The sequence below is a fragment of the Tenrec ecaudatus genome, chromosome 12 (genome assembly GCF_050624435.1).
Source record: "Tenrec ecaudatus isolate mTenEca1 chromosome 12, mTenEca1.hap1, whole genome shotgun sequence".
Lineage (NCBI taxonomy): Eukaryota > Metazoa > Chordata > Mammalia > Afrosoricida > Tenrecidae > Tenrec > Tenrec ecaudatus.
This window is the reverse complement of record NC_134541.1, coordinates 108,627,316-108,654,753: the sequence shown is the minus strand read 5'-3', so window position 1 is coordinate 108,654,753 and position 27,438 is coordinate 108,627,316. Positions and strand designations below refer to the sequence as shown.

Below are 27,438 nucleotides of genomic sequence, written 5' to 3'. Positions count from 1 at the left end.
GGACCCTGGACAAGAGGGAAACTATTGCCTCAACCCTGAAGCAGCCCAGAGTATTCTACCTGTAGTAGAGGCAGCAGGGGAGCTTGGTCCCCAAGAAATTTGTATACCATTTACCCTAATTGACCTCAAGCAAGTTAAAAGTGACTTGGGCAGTTACTCTAACAAACCCGAACAGTACATAGAACACTTCCAGCACCTCACCCTAGCCTATGATTTAACCTGGAAAGATGTAATAATCATACTGGGACAGACCATGACGAATTTTGAAAAAGAGCGTGTGCTCAAAGGTGCTAGGAAGTTTGCAGAGGAGTTACATGTCATGAATGAAAGGTACCCTGTAGGGGATATTGCTGTACCTTTAACAGACCTTGCTTGGAGTCACAGTGAACATCAGGACAAATGAGCACGGGAACATTTCCTGATGTGCATCACGGGTGGACTAACATCAGGTAGGCAAAAGGCCATTAATTATGCCAAGGTGACAGCGATTCACCAGGGACCTACAGAGTCTCCTGTAAGTTTTTTAGAGCCCATAAAGGAAGCTCTAAAGAATCATACTGCTGTAGATATTGAATCCTATGAGGGGGAAGTCTTGCTCAGGGACAAATTTCTCACACAGGCCGCCCAGGACATTAGCAAGGAAGTCCAAAAACTAGTGCAAAAGCCTGAAGGAGCGACCCTGGAGGAGATAGTGGCTTGAGCCAATACAGCTTTTTAAAATAGGGAGCAGGAAAGCGAGGCCCGAGCCTGGGAGGAGGCAAGAAAGGATATTAGGCATGCCCAGATATTAGCTGCATTCAATAGCAGACACCCATCGAATGCCTCCCAGATTACCCAGACTTTTGAACCAGGTACCAAGTGCTACATTTGCCGGCAACCAAGCCATTGGTCTCAGAACTTCCCTGAGCGGAATGAGCCTCCTTAGACGCTATGCGTCCATTGTGAGCAGACTGGCCACTGGGCTGGCCTCTGTCCTAAGGCCCAAAACCTCGAGGGGAGGCACCCATAGGCCAGCTGGCAGCTGGCAACGGAGGAGGAGGATTGAAGGCGCCCGATCCAGATGGCCCAACAGCAAGAGGTAACTGTTACTGGTCTGAAACCTAGGGTGGGCATCGACATGGAAGGAAGGTCAGTGAACTTCCTTTTAATACTGGAGCCACCTCTGTCCTTATTTCCTTTCCTGGACCCCTGGCACCATGCACCTGCTCCATCCTGAAAGTGTCAGGAAAGCCTGTAGTTAAACATTTTACTGAGTCTGTCAGATGTCTTTTGAATAACTTCTATTTTCTCATAGTTTCCTAGTGATACCTGAATGTCCAGCTCCTCTCATAGGCTGAGACCTGCTGTCCAAGCTGCACACCTGCATAGTCATCGGGCCTCATCCAGGTCCCTTTACAGCTTCCAGTTGTTCCTCACAGTGGACGAGCCTCAGATTCCCCCACAGGAACCATGGGAACAGACGAATACTACTGTGATCCACTGGATGGTCTGAGGATGATATTTCATCGCCACCTGAGGACAGATGAGGGCTGCATAGATGATTCTACCTCAAACCCCTCACAGCGTTTAGGCCAGTGAATTCCTTTCCTCCGTTCCTGTGTTTACAATGACCAAACTCTGACACTAACCTAACTTCAAGGGCACGGCCACCTTACAATCTTACCCATGTCTCAAGCTGTTCACCTGTTGTTTGTTTTCCAGTTCTCAGGTTACCAAGGCCTCTGAACCATGAGTGCCACTCCCAGGACCACCGTCTCCTAAACACACCTCGACCTTATCCATCCTGGGTTCTAAATGGACAACCCCTTCTAACAGAGTAGGAAGGGTATGGACCCCAAACCCCACTTCACCCCCTTGCCAACAGGAAGTAGCTAGAGATGTCATCATCCAGTACCCCAAAGATTTGGGTCCATGTCTCTTCAGGTGTAAATGTTAGGCAGATAGGCAGGGAAGGGATGTCCATTGACACATGCCCAGGAGAGCCAAGCATAGAACAAAAGCCTAGGTTTTCCCGCCGGTGGTCATGGATGGGTATTAAACCTGGATCAGCCTACCTGGGCCAGGTGATTGCAATTCAGCCAATGGGATCGACTTGGGGTCGTTCACCACACCTCCCCCTGGAATCCGTGAAAAGGCAGGAGCCAGGGGGAGAGAGGAGGAACTGGGGAGAGAACTTGAGAAAGAACTTGGAAGTATCTTTTTTGGAGGAGAACTTGGGAGAGAGATCTTTGCGTGACCCCAAGCAGTCTCTGCCAGGCTGCATGGTCGAAAGGAATCCTATGGGCACCACGTAAAACCTGAAGCTTCTTTTAACTCTTATTTAATTCACTTGGATCATGAGCCAGGCTTCGGCATGAATTCTTTCTCGTGTGGAGCCAAGGACCAAGGTGTAACTCTAGCCCGGAGAGAGAGATCTTACAGTTACTCCCCCTGCCTGCTCTTCACTCCCACTATCATGACCCGAGTTCTACCTTATAAATCCGGCTAGACAAGAGCATGTACACTGGTACAGAAAAGAGCTGTCAACACATGGAATCCAGAATAGATAAAGCCCTCAGAAACAGTAATTGGAGTAATGGGTCTCTGAGGGTAGTGGGAAGGTAAGAGGAGAAAAGGGGAACTGATCACAGTGATTGACATATTAATCACCTACCCAACCCCTAGGGTGACAAATAACAGAAACATGAATGAAGGGAGACAGCAGATGGCATAAGAAGTGAACAGAAAAATAATTTATAAATTATGAAGGTGGTCACCCACATGGGAAGGTGGTGGAGGGAGGAAAAATGAGGAGCTGATACCAAGGGCTCAATAGAATGAAAATGTTTGAAAATGATAATGACAACATATGTACAAATACGCTTGATACAATTGATGTATGGATTTTTATAGAAGCTGTAAGATCCCCCAATAATATGTTTTATTTTAAAAAGAAAAGGGCTCTAAGGAAAATGACTGGCAAGAAGACAGTTTCTAGCTAATGAAAGAATCCTGCACTATGAATCTATCAACAGATGTAGTTACCTTTGCTAATTCACTATAATGTACTAATGTACATGCCAGCTTGTGTGATGAACTGGAACTTGGAGTTAATGATATTCTTTGTACATACTTATCAATGGAGACTGATGCAACCACAACCAGAAATAGGTAATGACATTCATTGTTAATTTAAAAACTCAAAATCATCCTGCCTACAATTTGTTGGGAACTCATAGCAACCATATAGATAGGGAAGAACTGCTGCTGTGAGTTTCTGAGACTGTGACTCTTATGAGAGTAGAAGGGCCATCTTTCTTCAGCTGTTATCAATTAGTGTATGATGAAATATTTTATATAGAGGTTAATTTTCTATTTCTAAGAGATCAGTAAAAATAAACTCCAGCTAACCCGTATTGCCCACTTCCGTGTTGCAAATGCTCTCTCAGTCCGCAAAACAAACATGCTGTTATGAGGGGATTCTGACTCACAGCAACTCTGGAGAGTGGAGAGAACTGTCTCATAGGTTTTGCAGGGCTGTAACTAAAAAAAATTATTGGTATATAATTCATAAATCATATACTTCAATAGTTCAGTCATTTTAAGAAGAGTCGTGTAATCATCACCACAATCAATTTAGAACTTTTCCTTCTTTCTGGTAGTCATTGTAGTTAGCTCCCCATTTCCTCCTAACCTCTCCTGCAATGCCCCTAGTTTCTGGATCTATAGATTTACCTCTCCTGGATTTCATTTACAGAAAAGCCTGCAAAAACCAAGCAAATGAACATCCAATGACAATAACCAAATTAAACTGGAATAAAACTCAACCAAAAAGAAAGCCGAAAATATTGAAAACTAGATCGACTTTAATGTGGGTCAAAGGTGAGATCAAGGCAACATATGTACAAATACGTTCGGTACAATTGATGTATGGATTGTAAAAAGAGTTATAAGAGTCCCTAATAAAATGATCTTTTAATAAAAATTACAAAAAATAAATTATACAAATCAAACAAAAAAGTGAGATCAGAAGATAAGGAATTACATTTTAACCTAACTACATCTACCATAATCCACGTCACAGTTCTCTGAAAGCAAACCTATTCACATCCCTTGATTATGGTCAAAGGATCCACGAGAGGCTTAATCCACATGGGGGACCTGGCAAATGGGTCCTGACAGTTTTCTTTCAGACTTAAGCCCTTATTCCATTTGCACCTTTGGATTTAGGATTTACAATCGTGGGATCATCAAGGCTGGAATGCTTCTGCCATGTGGACTTAGTTGACATAAGGATGAGGTATGGGAACAGACAGTTATATATGTCTTCTACAGAATGGATAGTGCATTGCATTACAGAATGAGAAGGAAGAAATGTAAGAATAAATTTCACCACAAATACTCAGTGTCAATTCTGGTTCGTAGCATCCGTACAGTACAGAGTAGAATTGCTCCTTAGAATTTCTGAAACTATTACTTTTTAACAGATCAAAAAGCCTTGGCTTTCTTTAGTCGAGTGACTAAATGTTTATCCCACAGTGTCATTGGGGCTTCCTGGATCTACAACAGTGGTGCTTAAGCCAGGCCGCGTCTCTTGCCTTAGGAACTTTTCATTTACACTGATGCTTGTCCAAATGATGAGTGGAACCCAATATTTGGTGGTCTTTCCTTCTCCTAGTTAATGGAGGGTCTTAATGAACATCCATATTTGAAAACCATGCTGCTTCACATGTATTTTTTTTATAAATCATTTTATTGGAGCTCATACAACTCTTATCACAATCCATACATACATCAATTGAGCAAAGCACCCTTATATATTCATTGCCCTCATCATTCTCAAAATTTGCCTTCCACTTGGATTTCTGGAACCAGCTCATTTTCCTTTTTCCCCTCTCCCCCCCCTCCTCTCTCCCCTCCCCCATAGACCCTTAATAATTCATAAACTATTATTTTATCTTATCTTACACTGCCCGGTGTCTCCCCTCACCCACCTTCCTTTGGCCTATCAGCCAGAGAGGAGATTATATGTAGAACCTGGAGATCGGTTTCCCCTTTCTACAACCCCTTCCCTCCCGGTGTCACCACTGTCACCGTTGGTCCTGAGGGGTTCATCTGTCCTAGATTTTCTGTGTTTCCAGATCCCAACTGAACCGCTGTGCATTCTCTGGTCTAAATAGGTTTGCAAGGTAGAATTGGGATCATGATAATTGGGGGGGTGGGTTAAGAACATAGAGGAAGGTTTTGAGTTTCATTCTTGCTACGCTGATCCCTGAGTGACTCATCTCCTCCCCACTACCCCTCTGCAAGGGAAGTCCAGTTGTCTCCAGATGGGCATTGGGTCCCCAGCATGCACTCTCCCCATTCACGATGATATGTTTTCCCCCCAACCTTTGTTGCTTGAAACCTGGTCCCCTTGGCCCTTCATGATCACATATGTTGGTGTGCTGCTTCCATGTGGGCTTTGTTGCTTATGGGCTACATGGCCGCTTGTTTACTTTCAAGCCTTTAAGTCGCCAGATGCTTTATCTCTCAATAGCCAGGCACCATCAGCTCTCTTCACCACACTTACTTATGCAGACATCCGTCTTCAGCATTTATGTGGGGAAGGTGATCACACAATGATGGCTTTTGTTCTTTGGTGCTGCTACTTGATCCAGTCAACACCCCATGTTCACTTAGGCTTGTGTGCTTCTTCTCTGTGGGCTTTGTTACTTCTGAGCTAGATGGCCGCTTGTTTGCCTTCAAGCCTTTAAGATCCCAGACTTTTTGATAGCCGGGCACCGTCAGCTTTTTTCACCACGTTTGCTTATGCACAAGTCTGTCTTCAGTGATCATATCAGGAAAGTGGGTATCATGGAATGTTCGTTTAGCTGAGCAAGGTGTTATTGTATTGAGGGAGTGTGCATGAGGAGGCCCAATGTCCGCCTGCTACTCTATTATTGAACCTATAAATGTATGCACATAGGTCTATTTCCCCCATAATCATAAATATATTTATATATGTACATGTCTGTATTTAGGCTTCTATGTATGCCTTTTGCCGCCTCCTCCTTTCCTCTATTTCCGTATGCTTTCCTCCTGTCCCACTACCATGCTCAGCCTTCATTCTGGTTTAGTAATTCCTCCATTACCTTGCTGTTGGTCATTCCCTACCAGTCCTCGCATCCCCTCCCTGGTTTTGAACCACTTGTTGTTCCTTTGTCCCTGGGTTGGTCAACACCTCCTCCCTTCCCCTACCTCCCACACTCTTATGTCCCTCCGGGACCATTGGTCCCGCTATTTTCTCCTCACATAGTTTATCCAGTCTATCTTATCTAGGTGGACCTGCAGATATAGTAATATGTGCATAAAAATGCAGATGGCTTTGACAGCACCAAAGTGGCACATAAGAACATGGCGTCACCAGCAGCAACACCAACATACAGACAAGTAAAAAAGCCACTGACGTACAAAATTTAAAAGAAGAGGAAAAAAAACAACAAAAAGACAGCAACAACAACAAAAAAGATCTGTAAGTAGTTCGAGGTCTGTTTGTTGGCCTTCAGGAGTGTTTTCCCGGTGAGTCTGATGAGGTGCCACGTCCTGGCCCCAAAGTTCATCCTTTATCCTCCTTCAGGACACCTTTGTGCTGCTTCCCCCACCACTTCATTGCACTCCCCCAGTTTTTTGCCTCAGCATGGTGGGTTCAGCTCAGTTTCACATCCCCACTGTGTCTCAGGTGCTATCCCTTGTAGGGCCATGGGTCAGTGCAGGATGTCACATCTCGCCGTGGGGCCAGCTGTATGGACCTGTCTGTACAATGGGCCCTTTGAGCCAGGCTATCGTCCTCTGAGCTTAGTGGGCCCAGGTGTGCTCTGCTCTGTTTTTCCTCCTTCCTTTGCTTCAGCTTCTTTCTGGGTGTGGTGTGGTAGGTCAGATCTTTTCCTACACCAGACAACCTATTTTCATTTTCTGTGGTACTCCCTTCAATGGTGGGGGTCGGGCTAATTTTGGTTGGGGCTGGCGTATGATCCAGTCTCTTTGTGTATTCCTCCACACTTCACGTTGCCCTCCTATTTTGGTGTGTCATGGTGGGGTCCGTATGCATGTTCCAGTTCTGTAGAGACACAACCAATACTCTCCCCAACGTGGGTTAGTGCCCTGTTCCCCCATGCCATCCACTCAGTTTCTCCCCACTCCGCTTCTCCCTTCCCTTGCCCCACTTCCCTTCTTTATGCTGGGCTCTCATGTACCTCGCTAGGTGTGGCCTGCCCTCCCTCCAACTATTGTTCCTCAGGAAGTGAGCCTAGAAACCCTGAAGGGCATTGTAGTCGATTGTGGGGTCTTGCTGAACATTCTCTTTAGAACTTCATATGGACCTGTGCTAAGGCTAGACTTATGGGCATAACTCACATTCCTAGGTATCACAGAGAATCTTAAGGATTTATTGCTCTTTCTAGTATTTCATCATACAATTGGATTAACTAACCAGAGAAAAGTACCGGTATAGTTTACGTGGAGGATGTCTTTCATCATAGGAGTCTCTGGGTTCCACAAATGGGTTAAGCCCGTGATTTCTACTTTAAACTTGACAGTCTGAATCCACACAGAGTGTCTTGGAAGACTAAGCCTGACTGTCTCTTAGTGAAAATTGTCAGTCTAAAAAACCTGATAGAGGAGTTGGACTCTGTACACATTGGGTCACCGTGGGTCAGAATCGACTCAATAGCCACTGAGAACAATAACAAGAATGTCCTTTTTCTTTCAAAAATACTGGTCACCATTGTTATTCCATCTGTCCCGAGTTAGCCTTGCCTGTCCGTGTTTCAAGTTACCAAAAGAGACTCCAAATCTCAAACATAATTCAAGAAGACTATTTATTAAGCCAGAAAAGGGAAAAGACAAGACAAATCACACCATTTGGATGATGGAGATGATTAGCACAAGGTTTCAATGGCTTCCAAGGGATTGTGGAGAATTATAGGCCAAAATAGGGCCTGTGAGGACAAAGAAAAATGGTCATAGAAGCTTGACTGGCAGGACAGAAGCATAGTAGCTGATGGGACTGTGGAAATGGGAATGGCACTATAATTGAGACAAGTGTTTCATGCTAAGCAGAGAGCTGACTAGACGGTCTAGGACCTTCTCACACAGGCAGCCAGGGCGTGCCTTAGGTCTATATCATGCCAGTACAGCAATCTCAATCAAGGACACATCCAAGCAAGCCCTGAAGGAAGACTGCCCTCCCTGGTCGGGTTAGGGGCTTAGTGGTAATCCTGTTCACATTCCAGGTTAATAGCTAGAAGGAATTCAGTCGAAGTATAAGCCACTTGGGAACTCTACAAGCGGTTTTAGGGCTTTCAGAGTTATTTGTACCCTTAAGCAAACCCAGTGCTCAGAAGTTAAACTTTAAGACAATTCTTGCCCTTGAAGATCCAAATCCATATCACTTCCATTGTGAGGCCTGGGTGATTCCTCTCCCTCAGGATGCCACTCCTTCCCTTGGATTCCCATGGGAAAACTCCACTCTCTTTCACTACTTACCATTAATTGACTATAGTTTTCTTCCATTTCCTCCTCCCCTTAGAGACTGTGAAATGCTAGGGACACACACAAAATATTCATTTTGTCTGCTTGTTGTTGATTAACTTGTGACCATTATAAATATATGCTGTTAGTCCTTATGTCCTATATCTGTGGAAAAAATCCCGTTTGCGAATAAGATTTTCCTTGATGAGTTAATAAGCTCACATGGACACAGAGTATGTTTTACATCAATTACCTTTGAGATGTCAAATAACGGATTAGGTTCTGATAGGGAAGCACAAATGGAGCGGAAACTATAGGCCACTGTGAAGATCACCAAGGAACCAAGTGCTGGTGCCCTGAAGCCAGATCTAGGCCCCTAAAACCTGTTTTAGAGGACAAAAGAGACCCCATCTCAAATACAATTTAAGGTGAACACTTTTTGTCTTAAAGTAGACAAAGACAGCCGAGCCTTGCCTCCTCATCCAATCTCAGTGCCCTGTGTACTTCCCCCTGCCAGGTACCAGACCGGGCTGCCTGCTTCCCTCATAGGACACTGCAGAGTTCCTCCCCTGGGCCCCAAGGGTGGAGTCTCCCTCTTTCAGCTCCCCAAAAAGGGAAAAAAACATACGTGTGACATGACAAGCCTCACTATACCTATCTTGCCATGATCACCCTGGTGACCTAGGTTGCATCATCCCAGAAGTTGGCCCAGGTCATCTGGCAGGTCCAGGCTGTGTTCCCCCTTCTTCAGGGATGACTTTGAAGGCTGGAGAGACTCCATCCAAAACAATATCTCCCCCAACCCATGTTCCTCCAATGTCTTAACCAGACAGACAGACACAGGCTGGGCAGGGGTCCTGGGAAGCAGGGTGGGTGATCCCACACAAGCCTGCCTGTCCCCTGCACCAAGTGTCCAAGAACCCTTGGAAGCTCCAAACAAAGGGCAACTTCTGGGTGGTGGATGTGAGCCTGGTCCTGGATGAGGCCCTGAGGCTGCAGAACTCAGCTCTATATGGGCATTAGCTGAGCAGGGATGCTTGAGGGGCCTTCATCAAGGACCTGGGCCCCTATTCCTACAGAACAGGCTCTACTAGCCTCCCAGTGCCCCACCAACACCCCATGAGGGCTTCAGTATCAAGTCCTGCTGGGAGACCCAGGGGATGGGGGTCACACTGGCCCCTGCTACCACCAAAGGAAAGTTCAGTCCAGTCAGCATGGGGTGTGGTGCCCAGGAAAGGATGCCCATACCACCCAGTCCTCTGAGAGGTACCTATGCCCATTCTGCCCACTCCCTGGGCCCATGAGGGTGAAGGCAATACATCCCTTGGGGGATTATTCAACTCTCATCCCTTTCCCCAGAATTCAAGAAGTGGCCCCTTCAATTATTCCGGGAGACTCAGTCACCCGGGAACTGTCTAATGGACAACATGGGGCCTCACTTTGCTGCCCACTTCCTACTGACCCATATACACCCCCAGTGTAGTTATGCCTTTGGCACCTCTCCCATATGCTTCCTCCACTGGGTGCCCAATCACCTCCAGCCCAGCCTTCTGGGGGTGGCTGCTGACGTCTGAGGATCCCCTTGGCTGCTGTGGGATCTTGAGGCCTTCTTCCAGGGTGTGCCTCCAAACAGGTGGATCTATGATATATTTTCTAGCCACCATCAGGACCAGGCTGCCCCAGCCCCTGGCTGGCTGCTGTCCAGACATTGGAGGTAGGCGCACCCCAGCCCTGTTATATAAGAGACTGCATCCTCACATCACCAGCACTGAGCCATGTTAAGGCAACATTTATTGGATGACTCCCAGCACCACAGTGTGGCAGCCAAGCTAGGTCCAGATCTGGCTGGCCCTGGTGGTCTGTTATGCCTTTCCCCACCCCCAAATTGCAAGGCCAAAGGGATGGGGATTTCCCTGCAGTGGCCCTGTCCTCTACCATCTTTTTTGGCCCTCTGTCCATCTGTCAATTTATACATTATGATCTGTCACCTCCCTTCCCTGGCTCTGGCCTAAAGGAGGAAGAGCCCAAGAGACATTCCAGCCAGTGCCCATCTCAACTGTCTTAGAAGGAAGTAGCACCTTTGCGGGGACGGGGAGGGAATGGAGATTGGTCCTATGGGTTTCAGTGGGGAGTGGGGGTGGGTGAGACACATTAACAATAAAAGAAATTACAACAACAACAACTAAAATAAAATAGACAAAGACAACACAAAGATACAGACACATCATCCAGATAAGGGAGGCCATGCTAGTCTCTATGTTATTAGGTGCTATAGAGTTGGTTCCAGCCCATAGCAACCCTATACACAACAGAATAAAATGCTGCACACAGACCCTTGTTGCAGACATGGTTTCCTTAACATGAGGCTAAAATGGAGTCCAGGGATTCACAATCTGGAAGTTAAATAAAGCATTGGAGGGAAAGGAATCTGTCATGAAATGTGTGATTTCTGGCAGTTCAATTCTTAATAATTACAGATAGGACTACAAAAGCAGTAATGCAACTATGATTGAGATACATACATTGTTAGACACAAGGGCTTCCAATCTTGCCCCAGTGCTTCTGGCCCAGGCAGGCAGTAGAGACTCAAAGGGCATGATTCACAACTATTCAACCCATGGACGATCCCCAGTATGGAGACCTCCACCAAGCCCAGATCGAAGGAAGCCCCTAAAAGAGATATGACCCCACCCTGTGCTGGCTGGAAGCAAACTACTTTCCAAAGCATTCTGCTCAAGGGCAAGATTATCCACATTCTTGGTTAATGATCAGAAACAATTCAATGGAGCGTAATCTATTTGAGGACCCTGTAAATAGATATTTGACTGTCACTGCTACACATCTCCCTTTACAAACCTGTGTGCTCAGATTTAATCTCTAATACATGTGGGAGAAATTAATTTCTGTTGGTGAAGCCATGTATGTATAGGATTTCTAAAGGAGTGCTAGGTTTCTGGGGTTGATAATATCTCGGTTCTTGGCTTTGCATGACGAAAGAATTCACACTAAAGCCCATTTTGTAATCCAACTGGGGTTTAATGAAGGAAAGGACAAATTTCAGGTTTTACAGTCTCAAATGGATTAACAACTGTGGTCTGTAAGATAGCTAGCATAATGACTGGGGATGCTCAGAGGTCTGACCTACTAGCCATGAAGGAGTGGTACACTGTGCATGCTCAGAGGTTCAGGCTTCCGGCCAGGAAGGGGAGGTACACTTGGGTGGGTGCTGCACCTGGATTGACCCACCTAGGCCAGGCAAATTCAGTTATGCCAATGGAGTCGACAAGAGTCATCCACCATGCCTCTCCGCAGAAACATTGAAAAAGGCAGGAGCCTGGAGTGAGCATGTAATGTTCTGACAGCTTCCAGATAGGTGGCACAGGGTGAGGGGCCCTGCAGATGCCTATGTAAACCTGAAACTTCTTCTAACTTACTTAAAACTCACTTGTATCCCAAACCAGGTTTCACCATGAATTCTATCTCATGCAGAGCAGGAGCCAAGGTATATACCGAGGTATATCTCACCCCCAAGAGTTCTAACATATTGTGGGGGGGGCGGGGAAGGGTGGCCAGAAATCCCTGGAGGCCAGAAGCCCCCAAATCCTAGAAGCAGAGAACATGTGGACCAAGAGTTTATGGGCCCCAGTAAGCCTGGAGCTGATGCTCTTGGTAGAGGGAGAGTCTCTCCCTCTACCTACTGCTGACCAGGAGCAGAGTAAGAGAGTGTCCCAGAGCCTGCTCCCTGTCTTTATTCTAGCACACTCCCTGGCTGGGGGAAAGTGTGGCTGATGATATTGGTTGACCCCATTGGCTGAGTTAGGTCTACCTGGGTGACATCATGAGCCTGGGCTTAGTTTGGCCCACCCAGGTGTTACTCCAACCTGGTTTGGGGTATTGAGTATGAGCATGCTCAGTTTGGGGACTTCATAGGTGTGTAATGGTTGCCTGACTTATTTCCAACCTCTTCGATGGGGCCTTTCAGGCATGGGAGGGACAACTCCCTGTCCCTAAGTTAGCAACTTAACAAGAGTATGTGGTAGAACTTAAATATCTGGTTTCTAGGTTTGAGGAAAGCTCTGGTTTACATTGGGAGCACTAAATCCATTTCTGGCCTTTAACTGACTCTCAGAGATTCATATTTATACCCATTCCAAAGAAAGATAAACCAACAGAATTCTCAAATTATAGAACATTATGAATGATAACACATGCAAGTAAATTTTGGCTGAAGATTATCCAACAATGGTTACATTGACAGGGAGCTGCCAGAAGTTCTGGATCATGGGGGGGGGGGGGGGAGAAGCATGTAGGAACTGGAGGAAAGCTGTATTCTTCATCGGTGCTATATCGCACCCTGACTGACTCATCTCCTCCCCTAGACTCCTCTGTGAGGGGATCTCCAGTGGCCAACAAATGGGCTTTGGGCCTCCACTCTGCACTTCTTTACTGAGTTTTTTTCTGATTATTTGTCTGTCCTCAAGAGTGATGTAATGAGTTCTCTTACTATTATTGCTGTATTATATATCTCTCTTCAACTCTATAAGAATTTTATTCATGTTCTTTGAGGGTATTTCATTGTTTGGCATTTTCATGATGGTTATATCGTCTTGTTTTGTTGTTCCTTTAGTCAATATGCCATGCCTCTTTTGTCTCTCGTGATGTTTTTGGCTTTGAAGAGTAATATATCAGAGATTTAAAGGGGCATTTTTGCTTTTTAGTTGTTGACATTTGCTTGGTAATTTTTTTCTCCATTCTTTGACTTTTACTCTATTTTTGCCTTTCTAGCTAAAATGTGTTTTTTGTAGACAGTGAATTGATGGGTCTTGTTTTCTTATCCAGTCTCCTATTCTTTATTAAATTATTTTCATATAATCATATTTGAGTATCACGTTATTGATAAATGCAAGTGTATTGCTGTCATTTTTGATGCGTGGTTTTGTGAGTATGTGTGTGGTTTTATTGATTTCTTTGCTGTCCTGATATTTCTGTGCTGTTTTGAGTATTGTTTCAGTGTGGTGATTTCTGGGCTGTGTTGTCTTCATATTGCTCTTACGTTTGTCTCCTATTGCTGATTCTCTGTATAAAGGGTTCATTCTACTATTTTAATTTTTTTTCTGATAATGCTGGTCTTGTTTTTACAAATCCTTTATTTTCTCCTTGTCTGGAAATACTCTAATTTCTCTGTCATTTGAGGGATAGTTTTGTTAGCTATAAGATTCGGGCAGTTTTTAAACTTTTAGGGTTTAATGTATGTCTTATTGCTTGCATGATTTTTTCTGAGAAATCCAAGCATTTTTTAATGATTATCCTTTCTACATGACTGTTATTTTTTCCATTGCTGCTCTCAGGATTCTCTCCATTTTCTTGAATTGGGGAATTTAACTGATCTGTTGGGATGTTTATATTCTTTGGAAGAGTTCTCTCAGCTTCTTGAATAGTGGTTTTCTCTTTTAGAGTGTTAGGGAAGAGTTCTTCCATGTTTTCCTGTACTATTCTTTCTGTAGGAATTTTAGTTTCTTTCTGCTCCGGAATTTGAATGAGATGGCTCTTGTTCTTGATAATGCCCCAACCAATTCTTAGGCTTCCTGTGAATTCCTTTGCTCTTTTTGTTGATAATTTCTCTTAATGGTTGTAGTCAAGAGAATTGTCTTCAAGCCCATTAATTCTGATCCATTTCTTTGATTTTTTTTTTACTCTGTTCTTTTACCATGTTGTCTAATTCTGTTATTTTATTATTTATCTTCTGGAATTCTATTTGGTGTAGGTTTTCTAGTTTTCCTATTCCTCTATAGTTCTCTTGAACATTTCCTTCATCCATTAAACGTCCCTGAACATTATTCTGAGTTCTGTTGAGGTAGTTAAAGTTTATTATGCCAACCTGGCAGATAACACGTGTGGGATGAATTGAAGGGCAGACAGATAAATGGTACTTGGTCTGGCCTTTTCTAGTTTTCTGACCTCTGGTTCTCTGATGGTCGGATCAGTGTGAAGCTGCCTTAGCTGGCAGGGCTCAATTCCTGTGAGACATCCCTGAGGAGAAGCCATATGGTCTTACACTGATGTAGCGATGAATGCTGGAGAAGCCACATGGAGACCCCTCCCATCCATGAGATGCTTACACTGCCATTGGATGCAAAGACTTTCCACACACTGGCCTGTGATTCACCTGCTTTCGGTGTCATTGTGTGATTTTTGAGGAGAACTTTGCAGATCAGTGTTGGAAAAAGGGCTACATTGGCTTATGGACTTGGACTGGACTGGGTTTGGATGCTTTCTGAATGTACACTTACCCTATATTAAACTCTGTTATACATGAACGAGTTTCTGTGAATTTGGTTCTCTAGATTACCCAGACAAACACATCTATTTATGGCGACTGCAGGGTGTTTTCTTTAGAATGTTTCTTTGTATCTGGGTGTTGTTCAGCTGTGTACTGTGTGTGTGTGTATGTATGTATGTGTGTGGACTGTCATGACTGCTGCTTCTGCAGCGTTGTGGTGCAGCTGTTAGTGTTGGGAAGGTGGGTGGGTGGTGTGGGAATGGTTGATTTGGGTGGTGCAATGTTTGTTCTATTGTGCACAGGGTTACTGTGATTTGAAATCAACTCAATGGTACCTAACAACAACAACAACAGCACCAATAAGTGGTGCCAATAAGGAGGAAGCATGGAGAAAAATGAGGAAAAAGAAAAAGTAGAGGAAATAGGGTAGAGAAAAGGGAGAAAATAGAAGAAAAGAAGGGATGGAGAGAAAATAGAATGAATGCTATTTGATCTCTCCTCCCCCTGGAAAAAAAATAAAGAAAAGTGGAAAGAAAAAGAAAAGGAGAGAGGAAAAACTGGAGGGCTCATTTGGCATGGCTTATTTTCCTTAGTCTAGTAAATTTGTAGCTGTAGTCAGTGAGAGGGCTGATGCAAGAAGTTCAGGGCATCAGGAGTACATCTAAAGTTATCCTGGGTGGAAAAAGCACTGTGCTGGACCACGTCTTGCCTGTTGGCAGCCCTACTTGCGGGCAGGGCACAGAAAAAGCACTTAGATTTGGGTGGGCCTAAAGAGTGTTGACTAGCAGCGTAAAGAGAGATATCTTGGCCAATAACTGCTTGAGAGTAGTGTGCAGAGAAATCACCAGGGCTGGGTTTTGGACATTGTTAGTGGGGTGCAGAAACAGTGCTGAATGGTCAGAGAAAGCAGTGCCATCTTTCCTAATACTTTTAAGAGGTCTTTTGTTGCATACTCGCCAAGTGAAAGACATTGTTTGATTTCTTGACTGCTGTATCCATGAACATTGATAGTCAATGCAAATTAAATAAAATCTTCGACTACTTGAATCTTTTCTCATTTAACAAAAATTTATTTATATGTCCAGTTGTGAGGATCTTTGTTTCCTTCACAATGAATTTTAATCCATACTGAAGGCTGTATTCTTTAATTTTCATCAAGTGAGGATGAAATGAAAAACTTTTCTTTTTCATTCACTATCCTTTTGCTCTATGTGAATGACTGCCTCTTCGACAATGAACAAATTTCCATGAGCACAAGTAGTATTCTGAAATTCCCATTCACTGTCATGCTATCCATAGAAGTGTGAACTCGGAAAACAGCTCTAGGAAAAGACTTTCTCTTTGTGTCAGCCCTAGGGAATGTTTCTTATTAACTTTCACTGCCTGTCTCTTGGTTCCTTGGTGATTTTCATTATTTCCTTTTGCTTGTTTATTTGGGCTGCAATATATGTGCTATTTTTATACTGCAACTATAATTGGCTTAAAACAAACCCTACACTATTATCATCCCATGAACATAACAAAAAAGTCCACTCCCAAATATGATTCTATCTGCAAGTACCAGAGTTTAAGAATAATAACATATATTTGGTGGTGATGGGAGGGGGTATAATAGCAAACAAAGAAAATTTTGTGTGTAAGTCCAAAGCATCTCATTGTCTCCAGGGGGAAGGAAGCTAATTAGGTAATGTTACATAGCTAATAAATCAAAGTGGAAACTTTTTGGGGTTTTTTTTGTTTGTTTGTTTGTTTTGTGTGGGAACTTATCAGAGGAAATGACAATCTCAGTGAGAGTAATCAGCCAAGGCTTCACAAAAGAAGTCACATTGATATGGATCTTCAAGGATGAGGGTGAAGGGACAGGCAAGGTATCCAGGACAGTTGGAATAAGATATATTATTCTGTTTCTTAGGGAGAAAAAAGTAAGGTTGATATTGATTTGGTTGATTGATTCTATTCTGATTCACAGTGGCCCCATGTGTGATGGGAAGGACTGTTCTTTAGAGTTTTCAAGGTTGTGATCTTCCTGAAGAAGTGATAGCTAGGCTTGGTCTTCCAAGGTATCTCTGTGTAGGTTCAGTCTTCCAAGCATCCAGCCAGTATGCCAGTGCTTAACCCATTTATGATCCCCAGGGACACCCTAAGAAAAGAATTATACCTCATGCTAAATATAGTGGTACTCCCACAAGTAAGACAGTTTAACTGGATTATGAGACACTAGAAAGGACAATGAATCCTCATGATTCCATATGAGGTACAGGAATGTGAATTGTGCCAAAGGACTGATGTTAGCATAAGAACACTTTGGCCAAGAGAAATTTCCACAGAGACCTCCCACCCTTATTGATTGTCCCCACACTTGACTGCCATGTCCTTACGAGTTTCTAAACGCAATTTCTGAACACCAACTCCAAATATATTTAAAGCAGCATGGTTGTCTACTCAGAATGTTCATGAAAGAACATTAAATGTTGGGTCCCAGCCAGCATTTGGACCAGCATCAGGGTATACTAAAAGATCTCCAGGTGATACAGGCAACTCGGATTAAAGATAACTGTTGTAGAGTCATAGGAATCCTGTTAGTCTGTAGGAGTCTTGGTGGAGTAGTGGTTAAGCATTGGGTGATGATGCTCAAGGTTTATGGTTTGAAACTACCAGGAGAATGGGACTTTCTATTCCAGCAAAGAGTTACAGTCTTGGAAACCCAAAGGAGCAGTTCTACCCTTTCCTATGGTCACTATGAGTCGCCATCAACTCAATGGTAATGAGTTTTGAATTTTCGAGTTGGAGACTCAGAAGAAGCCCTGGTGGAATAGTGGTTATTTGGGCTGCAAACTGCAAGATCAGCAGTTCAAAACCACCAGCTGTTCCTTAAGAAAGACTGATCTTTCTACTGCCATAAAGAGTTACAAGCTCAGAAATTCGCAGGAACAGTTATCTTTTTTTTTGGGGGGGGGGGTGATTTGTCCATTTTATTGTGGGTTAATTTCCATCAATAAGAAAACCCTCTAAAATAATAGAAATTCAAGTTAGTAAGAGGACACGAACGCCTTCCATGGTAGTGAACTGGTGCCTCAGCTCCCTGCCAGATTAGGGAGAGATGAATGGGCAGAAGAGAGAGCAACAGCCCAGGAATCCTCCGGGGGCTGGTGCAGAGACTGCTCTCTGAAAGTCTCTGAACTCTGTTGAGTGTGGAAATACTCAAATGAAAGATTGGGGGGTGGGAGAACGTGCTGAGGAGTGGAGTAGGGGCAGAGAAAAATAGGACAAGAACATGCAAAGTCTTAACTTGAAAGGATTCATTTTAAAAAGGAAAATCAGAAATCCCACAAAGGACATGACTGAGAGAACTTGCAAAATCTAAGCGACTGCCTGTTCCATGTCAGCCATGCTCCAGTTCCCAAAGGGGACCACTGAGTCACTGCAGACTCCCAGTGGGGGACCTTGCACTCAGCAGTTACATCCTTAGGTATTCAGAGGTAAAGCATTAGGGTTTCTGGGCCTCATCAATGTTTAACAAACTGTGGGTGGAAATAAGGCCAACACTACCCATGGGCGAGTCTGGGTAAATGATTCTATTCACAGCTTCTCTGAGATTTCCCCTCCCCTCCCCCTCAGTTGCTAGGGGGAGGCTGGGTGCTCTAGCTCCTTCACCCCCTAGCCTTGCGACAGGGACTTCACCAAAAACCCAGAGAGAGTTATCTTGGTACAGGTACACTTTTTTTGCCCCAGCCTCCAGAGGCCCATATCCATGAAGCCATCTGGTTTGGGGCCAGTTCATGTAGCTCCTCATCCTCAATAGCACACACGGTCCTGTCCTCTCCCACCAGGATGACCAGATAGATCCCCAATAGGTGCCCAGCATGCTCTCTTCTCATGCTGGGGTGGAAACAGGTTCTGAAAGGACTGCAGTCTGAGCAAATCCAGTCACTTACCGGCATACAGGGTCATTGAGACCCAACAGACCCTTTATTCATGGTGCCCTGGGAAGGGTAGGTGTACCCCAGAATTTGCCTTCACAGAGTCAGGGCGGCTGCACTTCTCAGTAGCTCTTCAGCTCTAGCACTGTGTATTCTGGCTAACTGCTGGTTGAGAGGGCTGGTCAAGCACCCCGGGGTTGTAGATTGGGTGAGGGTGCTGTCTGGGAGAACAGGAGTGGGAACCCCAGGTCTGGGAGGAGCTGCCAGCAGGGACTCATGCATCACGGGCTGGATGCACTCTCCTCAAACCCCCCACCTCTGAATCCCATTTCTTTTGCTTAACTCAGGGAGACAGGGATATCAGGCTCCACTTTCGTGGCCTCCTCTTCTAGAGTCTGCTTGAAGGCCACCTGGGTTGAGGACGGGGGAAGACATACTGGGGAACAGGTCCCAGTTCCAGGGGCTGGAGTAAGCCTTCACCCCTGCTTAAGGCCACTCACTGCTGGGCCTCTCTCAAGACCAGATAGGGAGCACCTCAGAATCCCGTGGCCTTCCGGGGAACCCCTGTATTATTACTTCTCCAGAGGTGCATTCGAACCCACCACTTAAAGCCTTTCTGAGGGTTTTCACTAGTTCTGAAGAAGACAGCAACACTCCTGACCTTGGCCTAGAAGGCGAAGACCTCCTCGCACCCATGGTCCGGCCACACAGCCCCCTCGTGCCATGGTAGTTTGGGGTTCTGCGCCCCAGCATCCTCTGTTCTGCAAATCTTCCTGAAGCAACGCCCGCTCCAGCAGCAAGTTCCCTTCTCTCTTCCTCCTCGTGTTGATGCTGGGGTTTTTCATCTGCTGGCTGCAGTCCCCATCTCTGGCAGCTTGGGCCCCTGGCGCGGCGAGCCAAGGGAGCACCCACACAGGCACCCACTTGTGTTGCCCCAGTTGGGGCGGGAGATATTGCCCCCACTGAAGCTTCTGCCTGGGATGCCACTGCCCCTGTGGACACCTGGAGCCCCCGGCCCTGTAGCTCTGCAACTGGGCCTGCCAGGTGCTGTTCAACCTGACCTTTCAGGTTCCTCTGAGTCAACCTTGACTCCATACCACAAAGTTCTGTTTATTTTGCTCACTTGTTTTGGTTCTAAATTCAGAAAAGAGCCCTGATGGCCTGGTGGGTTCCGTGTTGGTGTGCAAACTGCAAGGTCAGAAGTTCAAAACCACCATTCGCTCTGCAGGGAATGGATGAGGCCTTTCAATTTGCAAAATGGACAACCTCGAAAAATCTAGAAAGGCAGTTCTACTCAATCCTACAGGGTTTCCATGAGGTGGAATCAACTCCAAGGCGGGGCATCCGTTTGGGGTGGTTCTAGATCCAAGGGGCCCTGATGGAACAGTGTGGTCAATGTTGGGCCGCTAATCACAAGGCTGGTAGTTTGATCCCACCACCTGTCCCACTGGAGCAAGTTGAGGTTATTTGTTTCCATACATATTTACAGTCTCCGAAATCCTAAGAAGCAGTTTTACTCTGTCCTGTAATATTTCTATGAGTCAGCATGATGCCATGAGCCTGTTATGTTCTTATGGAATTTTATTCTGCACCAGGCTTTCTGTAAGGGAAATATATGACAGTCTCATCCCAGAATAACATACAGGCTTGCCGAGCCTGTGAGGCAGTTCTCTCCATTGTATAGAGTTACCATGAGTCAGTCAAATCAACTGAGTGACAACACTTTGGGGTTGCGGCTTCTGAGGGAATTTCTAACAGAGGAATGAAAAAAAAATTGTTACTTGGAGCTTTTAAAGGTGAAACTTTTCATAAACATTATATATTCCAGTTATTAACAACAACTATTGTTGTCTACAACTGGCTGTAGTTAAATCAGAGTTCATTGACCAATATTTCTTGTAAATATTGAGTCTAAATTATTGACACACTCAGAAACCTAGTTTATTATGAGTTGGAAAGATTTCTATACCTGTTAATAATTCATTGTCCACGGGTCTTACATCAGGTAGACTCTCTCTTCCTGCCCAACATTTTTCTCAGAGCACCTTTCATGTCCTTGTTCCTGAGGCTGTAGATGAAAGGGTTCAGCATGGGGGTCACCACCGTGTACATCACAGCAGCTGCAATGTCATTCTCAGGTGACTGAGAGGATGATGGGATGAAATACACAGCAATGATGGTGCCATGGAAGAGGGAAACGACAGCGAGGTGGGATCCACAGGTGGAGAAGGCTTTCCATCTACCCTTTGCTGATGGAATTTTCAGAACAGCACAGGTGATACAAAAGTAGGAAACCAGAATGCAAATCAATGGGGTGATCGTCATCAGACCCCCTTCCGTGAGAATCATCATCTCACTAACGTGTGTGTCAGAGCAGGCAAGTTTCACGAGAGAAGCCACATCACAGAAGAAGTGGGGGATTCTGTTATCTGCACAGAATGAGAGCCCAGCTGTCAGCAGAGTGTGCAACAGAGTATGCAGGCTGGCAACGACCCAAGACACAGAGACCAGCAGGACACAGAGCTGAGGGGTCATCTTTGTTGTGTAGTGTAAGGGGTGACACACAGCAACAAAGCGGTCATAGGCCATCACAGTCAGGAGGAAATTGTCCATATTGATAAAAACAATGAAAAAATACATCTGTGTGAGACACCCAGGGAAAGAGATGGTCTCACTCCCAAGGATGTGGTTGACCAGCATTTTGGGGATAGTGGTAGATGTGAAGCAGATATCCACGAAGGACAGGTTGCTGAGGAAGAAGTACATGGGGCTGTGTAGGTGGGCGTCTGTGCTGATGGCCAGGATGATGAGCAGGTTTCCCAGGACTGTGACCAGGTACATGCTCAGGAAGAGCACGAAGAGGAGCTGCTGCTGCTGCTCGGGCTGCCTGGAGAGCCACAGGAGCAGGAACTCAGAGGTACTCGACTGGTTTGCTCCACTCATAGGTCTGGGATCAGATGCAGAGAAGAAAAAGAATGGGCAGAAACCTAGAAATTGAGAGTTCTGCAGGGACAAGTCAGATTCCAGCTATGGGCTTGTTTACTTTATCAGAGTTGCTCAGTCAGAATCTGTCCCCAGTTCTACTCCACCAACTTCTGACTCCTAGTGTCAAATGATGGTGGACCCACTTGATTCATCCTTTTTATTTTATAAAAAATAACACAAAACAGGTACAGGTGCATCCTCCGTCCATCTCTATGATGGTGTTTGTTTCGTTGAACATTTCCTAGTCCGTTTTTCAGTCTTTAGTAACTCATGAAAAGACAAGAGAAATCGCTAATTATTATTGAGTTTATCTCAATATGCTGCCCATGATATAGTACTCCTATTATTGTTTCCATGGATCTGCAAGATTTAACAAAAGGAGTTCCTGAAAGATTTTCATGTCTTACTAAGCAATACATATATCTCTTTAGTTATGAGCTTACCTGAGGGAAGTTGGTATTATAGCAACAGTCTGTTCTCCACCTCTCTATGACTGCTCAATCCTTCTATATGCTGTGGGGATTAGGAAGCCTTAAATGGTAAGTAGATCCTGAACAAGTGAGGGGCATGGATTCATGGTCTTACTCCTCTGTGCAGGGAAGCTGCTTGGGGGAATCTCAGAGAGGCATTTACAGAGTCACCATGACCAATGGGGCAATATTCCCTGAAAGCCTCATTAGAAACAAGAGAGTAATTGTCCCTTCTATCTTTTGGTCTCTTTGGACCCAACAATGATGACATTGAGTATTATGTAACTCCTGAGCCAGAACTTTTAGATCAAACCATCTTAGTGGAGACAAATCCCAAACAGAATTCCCTAGGATCTTAAATCTCATCAATTTGCTGATCTGGGCTTATGTCTATGGATTTAGAAATTCAGCTCCTAAATATTTTTGTTGTTACTTTATTTGCTCAGCAACTTGGGTTATTGTATTGTTGCTGTGTAAGCCTATTTGTTTTGTTTTGTTTTTGTCTTCAGGTCCAGTCATCTGCATAGGCTTACTGATATGGTAAGAAGATGGTAGAATTCTTCAATTTCATTATCACTAGATTTAGATGTCGGTGAGTAAATTTGAATAATATTTGTATTAACTGGACTGCCTTGTTGGTGTGTTGTCCTATCACAGACAGCATTGTACTTCAAGACAGATCTTGTAATGTTCTTGTCGATGATGAGTGTGATGAAATTCTGATTTGTCATAGCACAGAAAGCCATATGACTATCCAAATCATATAGTCAATACCAAATTGTCCAAAATGACCAATACCAATCCATTTCAGATCACGAATGCCTAAGATACTGGTATTTATGAATTCCATTTAACATCTAATGACTTCCAATATCCCTAGATTCTTATAATATACATTCCCTTTTGTAATTACTAATGGGTGTTTGAATATGTTTATTTTCATCTTCAGTTGTGCCCCATCAGCACAATAAGGTCCTCAAAGATGTACTCCATACATATTATTTTTTTAATCACTTTATTGGGGGCTCCTACAACTCTTATCACAATCCATATGTACATCAATTTTATAAAGCACATCTGTACATTTGGTACCCTCACCATTGTCGAAACATTTGCTCTCCATGTAAGCCCCTGACATCAGCTCCTCATTTTTCCCTTCCCTCCCTGCTCTGCCCCTCCCTCATGAATGCTTCATAATGTATAAATTATTATGTTGTCATATCTCACACTGCCTAACGTCTCCCTTCACCCACTTTTCTGTTGTCTGTCCCCCAAGGATGATGATATATGTAGATCCCTGTGATTGGTTCCCCCTTTCTACCACACATTCCCTCCACCCTCCCGGTATCGCCACTCTCACCACTGGTCCTGAAGGAATGATCCATCCTGGATTCACCGTGTTTCCAGTTCCTATCTGAGCCAGCATACAGTCTCTGGTCTAGCCATATTTGTAAGGTAGAATTGGGATCATCGTAGTTGGGTGAGGTGTGCGGGGAGGAAGCATTTAGGAACTAGAGGAAAGTGATAGGTGTCATCGTTGCTACACTGCACCCTGACTGGCTCCTATCCTTCCTTCCGTAAGGAGATGTCCACTTGTCTACATATAAGTTTTGGGTCTCCACTCTGCACTCACCCTCATTCACAATGATAAATTTTTTTTGTTTTTGATGTCTGATATCTCATCCCTCCGGCACCTCATGATCACACAGGCTGGTGTGCTTCATCCATGTGGGCTTTGTTGCTTCTGAGTTAGATGACCACTTGTTTAGCTTAAAAGTTCTAAGACCCCAGTCACTATATTTTTTGATAGCCAGGCACCATCAGCCTTTTTCACCACATTTACTTATACACCTGCTTTTTCTTCAGTGATCGTATCAGGAAGGTGAGCACAAAATGATAAGATTTTTTGTTCTTTGATTTCTGATAATTGATCCTTTCAACACCTTGTGATCACACAGGCTGGTGTTCTTCTTCCATGTGGGCTTTGTTGCTTCTGAACTAGATGGCCGCTTGTTTACCTTCAAGTCTTTGAGACCCAAGATGCTATAACTTTTGATAGCCAAGCTCCATCAGCTTTCTTTACCACATTTGCTTATGCACACTTTTGTCTCAGTGATTGTGTCGGGAAGGTGAGCATCATGAGATGCCAGTTTAATAGAACAAAGTATTCTTGTATTGAGGGAGTATTTGAGTGCAGGCCCAATGTCCATCTGTTGCCTTAATACTAAACCTATAAATATATGCATATAGCTCTATTTTCCCATACTCCTATATAAATATGTTTACATATGTACATGAATTTATTTAGACCTCTATAAATGCCCTTTGCCTTCTAACTCTTTCCTCTATTTCCTTTTAAATTTCCTCTTACCCCACTATCATGCTCAGCCTTCATTAGGGTTTCAGTAATTCCTCTTGGTTACATCACCCTTGATCACGTCCTACCAGGCCTTCTACACCCTGCTGCCCATTGATTTGGATCACTTTTTGTTCCCTTCTCCCTGGATTTGTTAACACCACTCCCTTTTCCCCCTCACTCCCTCTGCCATGCCGCCCCAGAACTTTCGGTCCTGTTTTCTCCTCCAGATTGTTCGTCCAGCCTATCTTATTTAGATACACCTGTGAATATAATAACATGCACAAAAGCAAGACAAAGCAAAACAGAGCAACAAAACAATAACAAAAATCCAATGATGTAAAAACAAAACAAAAAAAACAGCACAACAAGAACAAAAAAGAAAAGCTTGCAGTTCGTTCAAGGGCTGTTTTTTGGCCTTTAGGAGTGTTTACTGATAGAGTCTGATGGGGTGCTAAGCCCTGGCGACAAAGTCTATTTTTGGTATTCCCAGGGGACTTTGTTCTTCTATTCTCATTGCTGTTCTGTTGCACACTCTCAGTGTTTTCCTCAGTGTGGTGGGATCAGATCAGGTGAAATTCCCACACTGTGTCTCCAAAGTTGTCCCTTGTAGGGTTACGGGTCAGTGAGGGATGTCATGTCTCATAGTGGGACCGGCCATATGGTCCTCTCTGTGAATTGGTTTCCATGAGCTGGAATCTCCCTGTCTAGGCTTGGTGGCCCAGGATGTGCTCCACTCTATTCGTCCCCCTTCATTGGCTCCAGTGTACTCTGAGCAGACACGTCCCTCTCCCAGAGCTGCAGCCTCAGTGCTGTCCTCTGAAATAAATTCTTCTGGGGGGAGGGGCATCTATTCACGTATTTGAGATTGGGGGCGGCCTTTCAGAACTCTCCAATTAGTCATACTTATAGTTCTGGTTGCTTCTAACTTGAGAAAACAGCGTTCCTCCAGTCATATTTTGAGTGTCTTCCAACATGAGGGGCTCATTCTCCAACACGATCTCTGACAAGTTTCAGCTGCCACTTGTGACGTTTTCTGTATCTAGTCCTTCAGATGTGGAAGCATATTCTTTCTTCATAATCTGTTTTTTGTTAGGAAGTTGTGCTGAAACCTGTCCACTTTGAGGGAACCTACTGGTATTTGATATACTGATGGCATGGCATCCAGCATCACACCGGCCACTATAGTATGACCAATGCAGTCCCATTTATGGTACATCATTCCTATCCACAACCCCATTGAGTATACAGGTTGAATTAAATAATCATTCTCCTTGCATCTCAGGGCACCTTGTATTCACTTGGGCTGTGTGCTTCTACTCTGTGGGCTTTGTTAATTCTGAGCTAGATGGTGCTTGCTTCCCTTCAAGCCTTTAAGACCCCAGATGCTATATATTTTTAATAGCCGGGGACCATCAGCTTTCTTCACCATGATTGATTATGCACATGTCTGTCTTCAGTGATCATGTTGGGAAAGTGGGTATCATGGAATGACCATTTAGCTGGGCAAGGTGCTATTGTATTGAGGTAGTGGCACGAGGAGGCCCAATGTCCACCTGCTACCATATTACTGAACCTATATTCCCCCATAATCATAAATATATTTACATATGTACATGTTTGTATTTAGGCTATATCTACTTGGTTTTCTTTTAAAATATTTCTATATTTTATTTTATTTTTAAAATCATTTTTCTGGGGTCTTGTACAACTTTTATCACAATCCATACATACATCCATTGTGTCAAGCATATTTGTACATTTGTTGCCATCATCATTCTCAAAACGTTTGCTTTCTACTTCAGCCCTTGGTATGAGCTCTTCATTTTCCCCTCAGCCCTGCCACGCCCGCCCTGATGAACTCTTGATAATTCATAAATTATTATTATTTTGTTATGTCTTACACTGTCTGAAGTCTCCTTTTCCTGTTGTCTGTCCCCAGGGAGGAGGTTATATGTAGATTCTTGTAAATGGCTCCCCCTTTATATCCTACCTTCTCTCTACCCTCCCAATATTGCTACTCTGACCAATTGTCCTGAAGGGATCATCTATCCTGGATTCCCTGTATTTCCAGTTCCTATCTGTACCAGGGAACATCCTCTGGACTAGACGGATTTTCAAGGTTGAATTGGGACCATGATAAGGGGTGGCAGAGGAGGGAGCATTTAAGAAGTAGAGGAAAGTTGTATATTTCATCGTTGCTACACTGCATGCTGACTGACTTATCTCCTCCCCACAACCCTTTTGTAAGGGGATGTCCAGTTGTCTACAAATGGGCCTTGGGTCTCCAATTTGCACTCCCTCATTCACAATGATATTATTTTTTGTTCTTTGATGCCTGTTACCTGATCCCTTCAACACCTCCTGAACACACAGGCTCATGCACCTCTTCTATGTGGGCTTTGTTGCTTCTGTGCTAGATGGCCACTTGTTTACCTTCAAGCTTTTAAGACCCCAGATGTTCTATCTTTCAGTAGCTGCGCACCAACAGTGTTCTTCACCAAGTTTGCTTATAAACCCATTTTGGCTTCAGTGATGGTGTCAGGAAGGTGAGCACCAATGATGTGTTCAGGGAGGACTTGCATAAAGGCCCGATGTCCATCTGCTACCTCAATACTTAACACATATGCACATAACCAATATCCCTATCATGCTATATAAATATATTTCATATATACATGCTTATATTTACACCTCTATAAATGTCTTTTGCCTCCTAGTTCTTTCCTCTAATTCCTTTTTCTTTAGGGAGGGGTTTTTTGTACATTTGAAAAAGGAAAATGTCTGGGAAGAAATATTAAATGTATTGCAACTAGGTTTTACGGGAAAGGGTATTTGTTACTACCCACCTATTAAACAAAAATATTGTGACTAAGGTGAATGGTGTAGTTTCTTGTTCTCATGCTGTTTTCTGCTCTGACAGTTTCATCTCACCAT

At 44.2% G+C, this 27,438-nt stretch overlaps 1 protein-coding gene and 1 pseudogene across 1 annotated transcript; one reads left to right on the top strand and one right to left on the bottom strand.

Moving 5' to 3' along the window:
- The first annotated feature begins 253 nt into the window (after positions 1 to 253).
- On the top strand, positions 254 to 9,973 carry LOC142422819 (forkhead box protein H1-like; annotated as a pseudogene).
- A 10,718-nt stretch (positions 9,974 to 20,691) lies between these two features.
- On the bottom strand, positions 20,692 to 21,633 carry LOC142422818 (olfactory receptor 1f45-like). The gene has a single exon (XM_075528053.1). The coding sequence runs from the start codon at positions 21,631 to 21,633 to the stop codon at positions 20,692 to 20,694; it is 942 nt and encodes a 313-aa protein (XP_075384168.1).
- Positions 21,634 to 27,438: the final 5,805 nt, after the last annotated feature.

Coding starts and splice junctions, on each gene's coding strand:
- LOC142422818 (XM_075528053.1), bottom strand. CDS start 21,633: ATGAGTGGAGCAAACCAGTCGAGTACCTCTGAGTTCCTGCTCCTGTGG.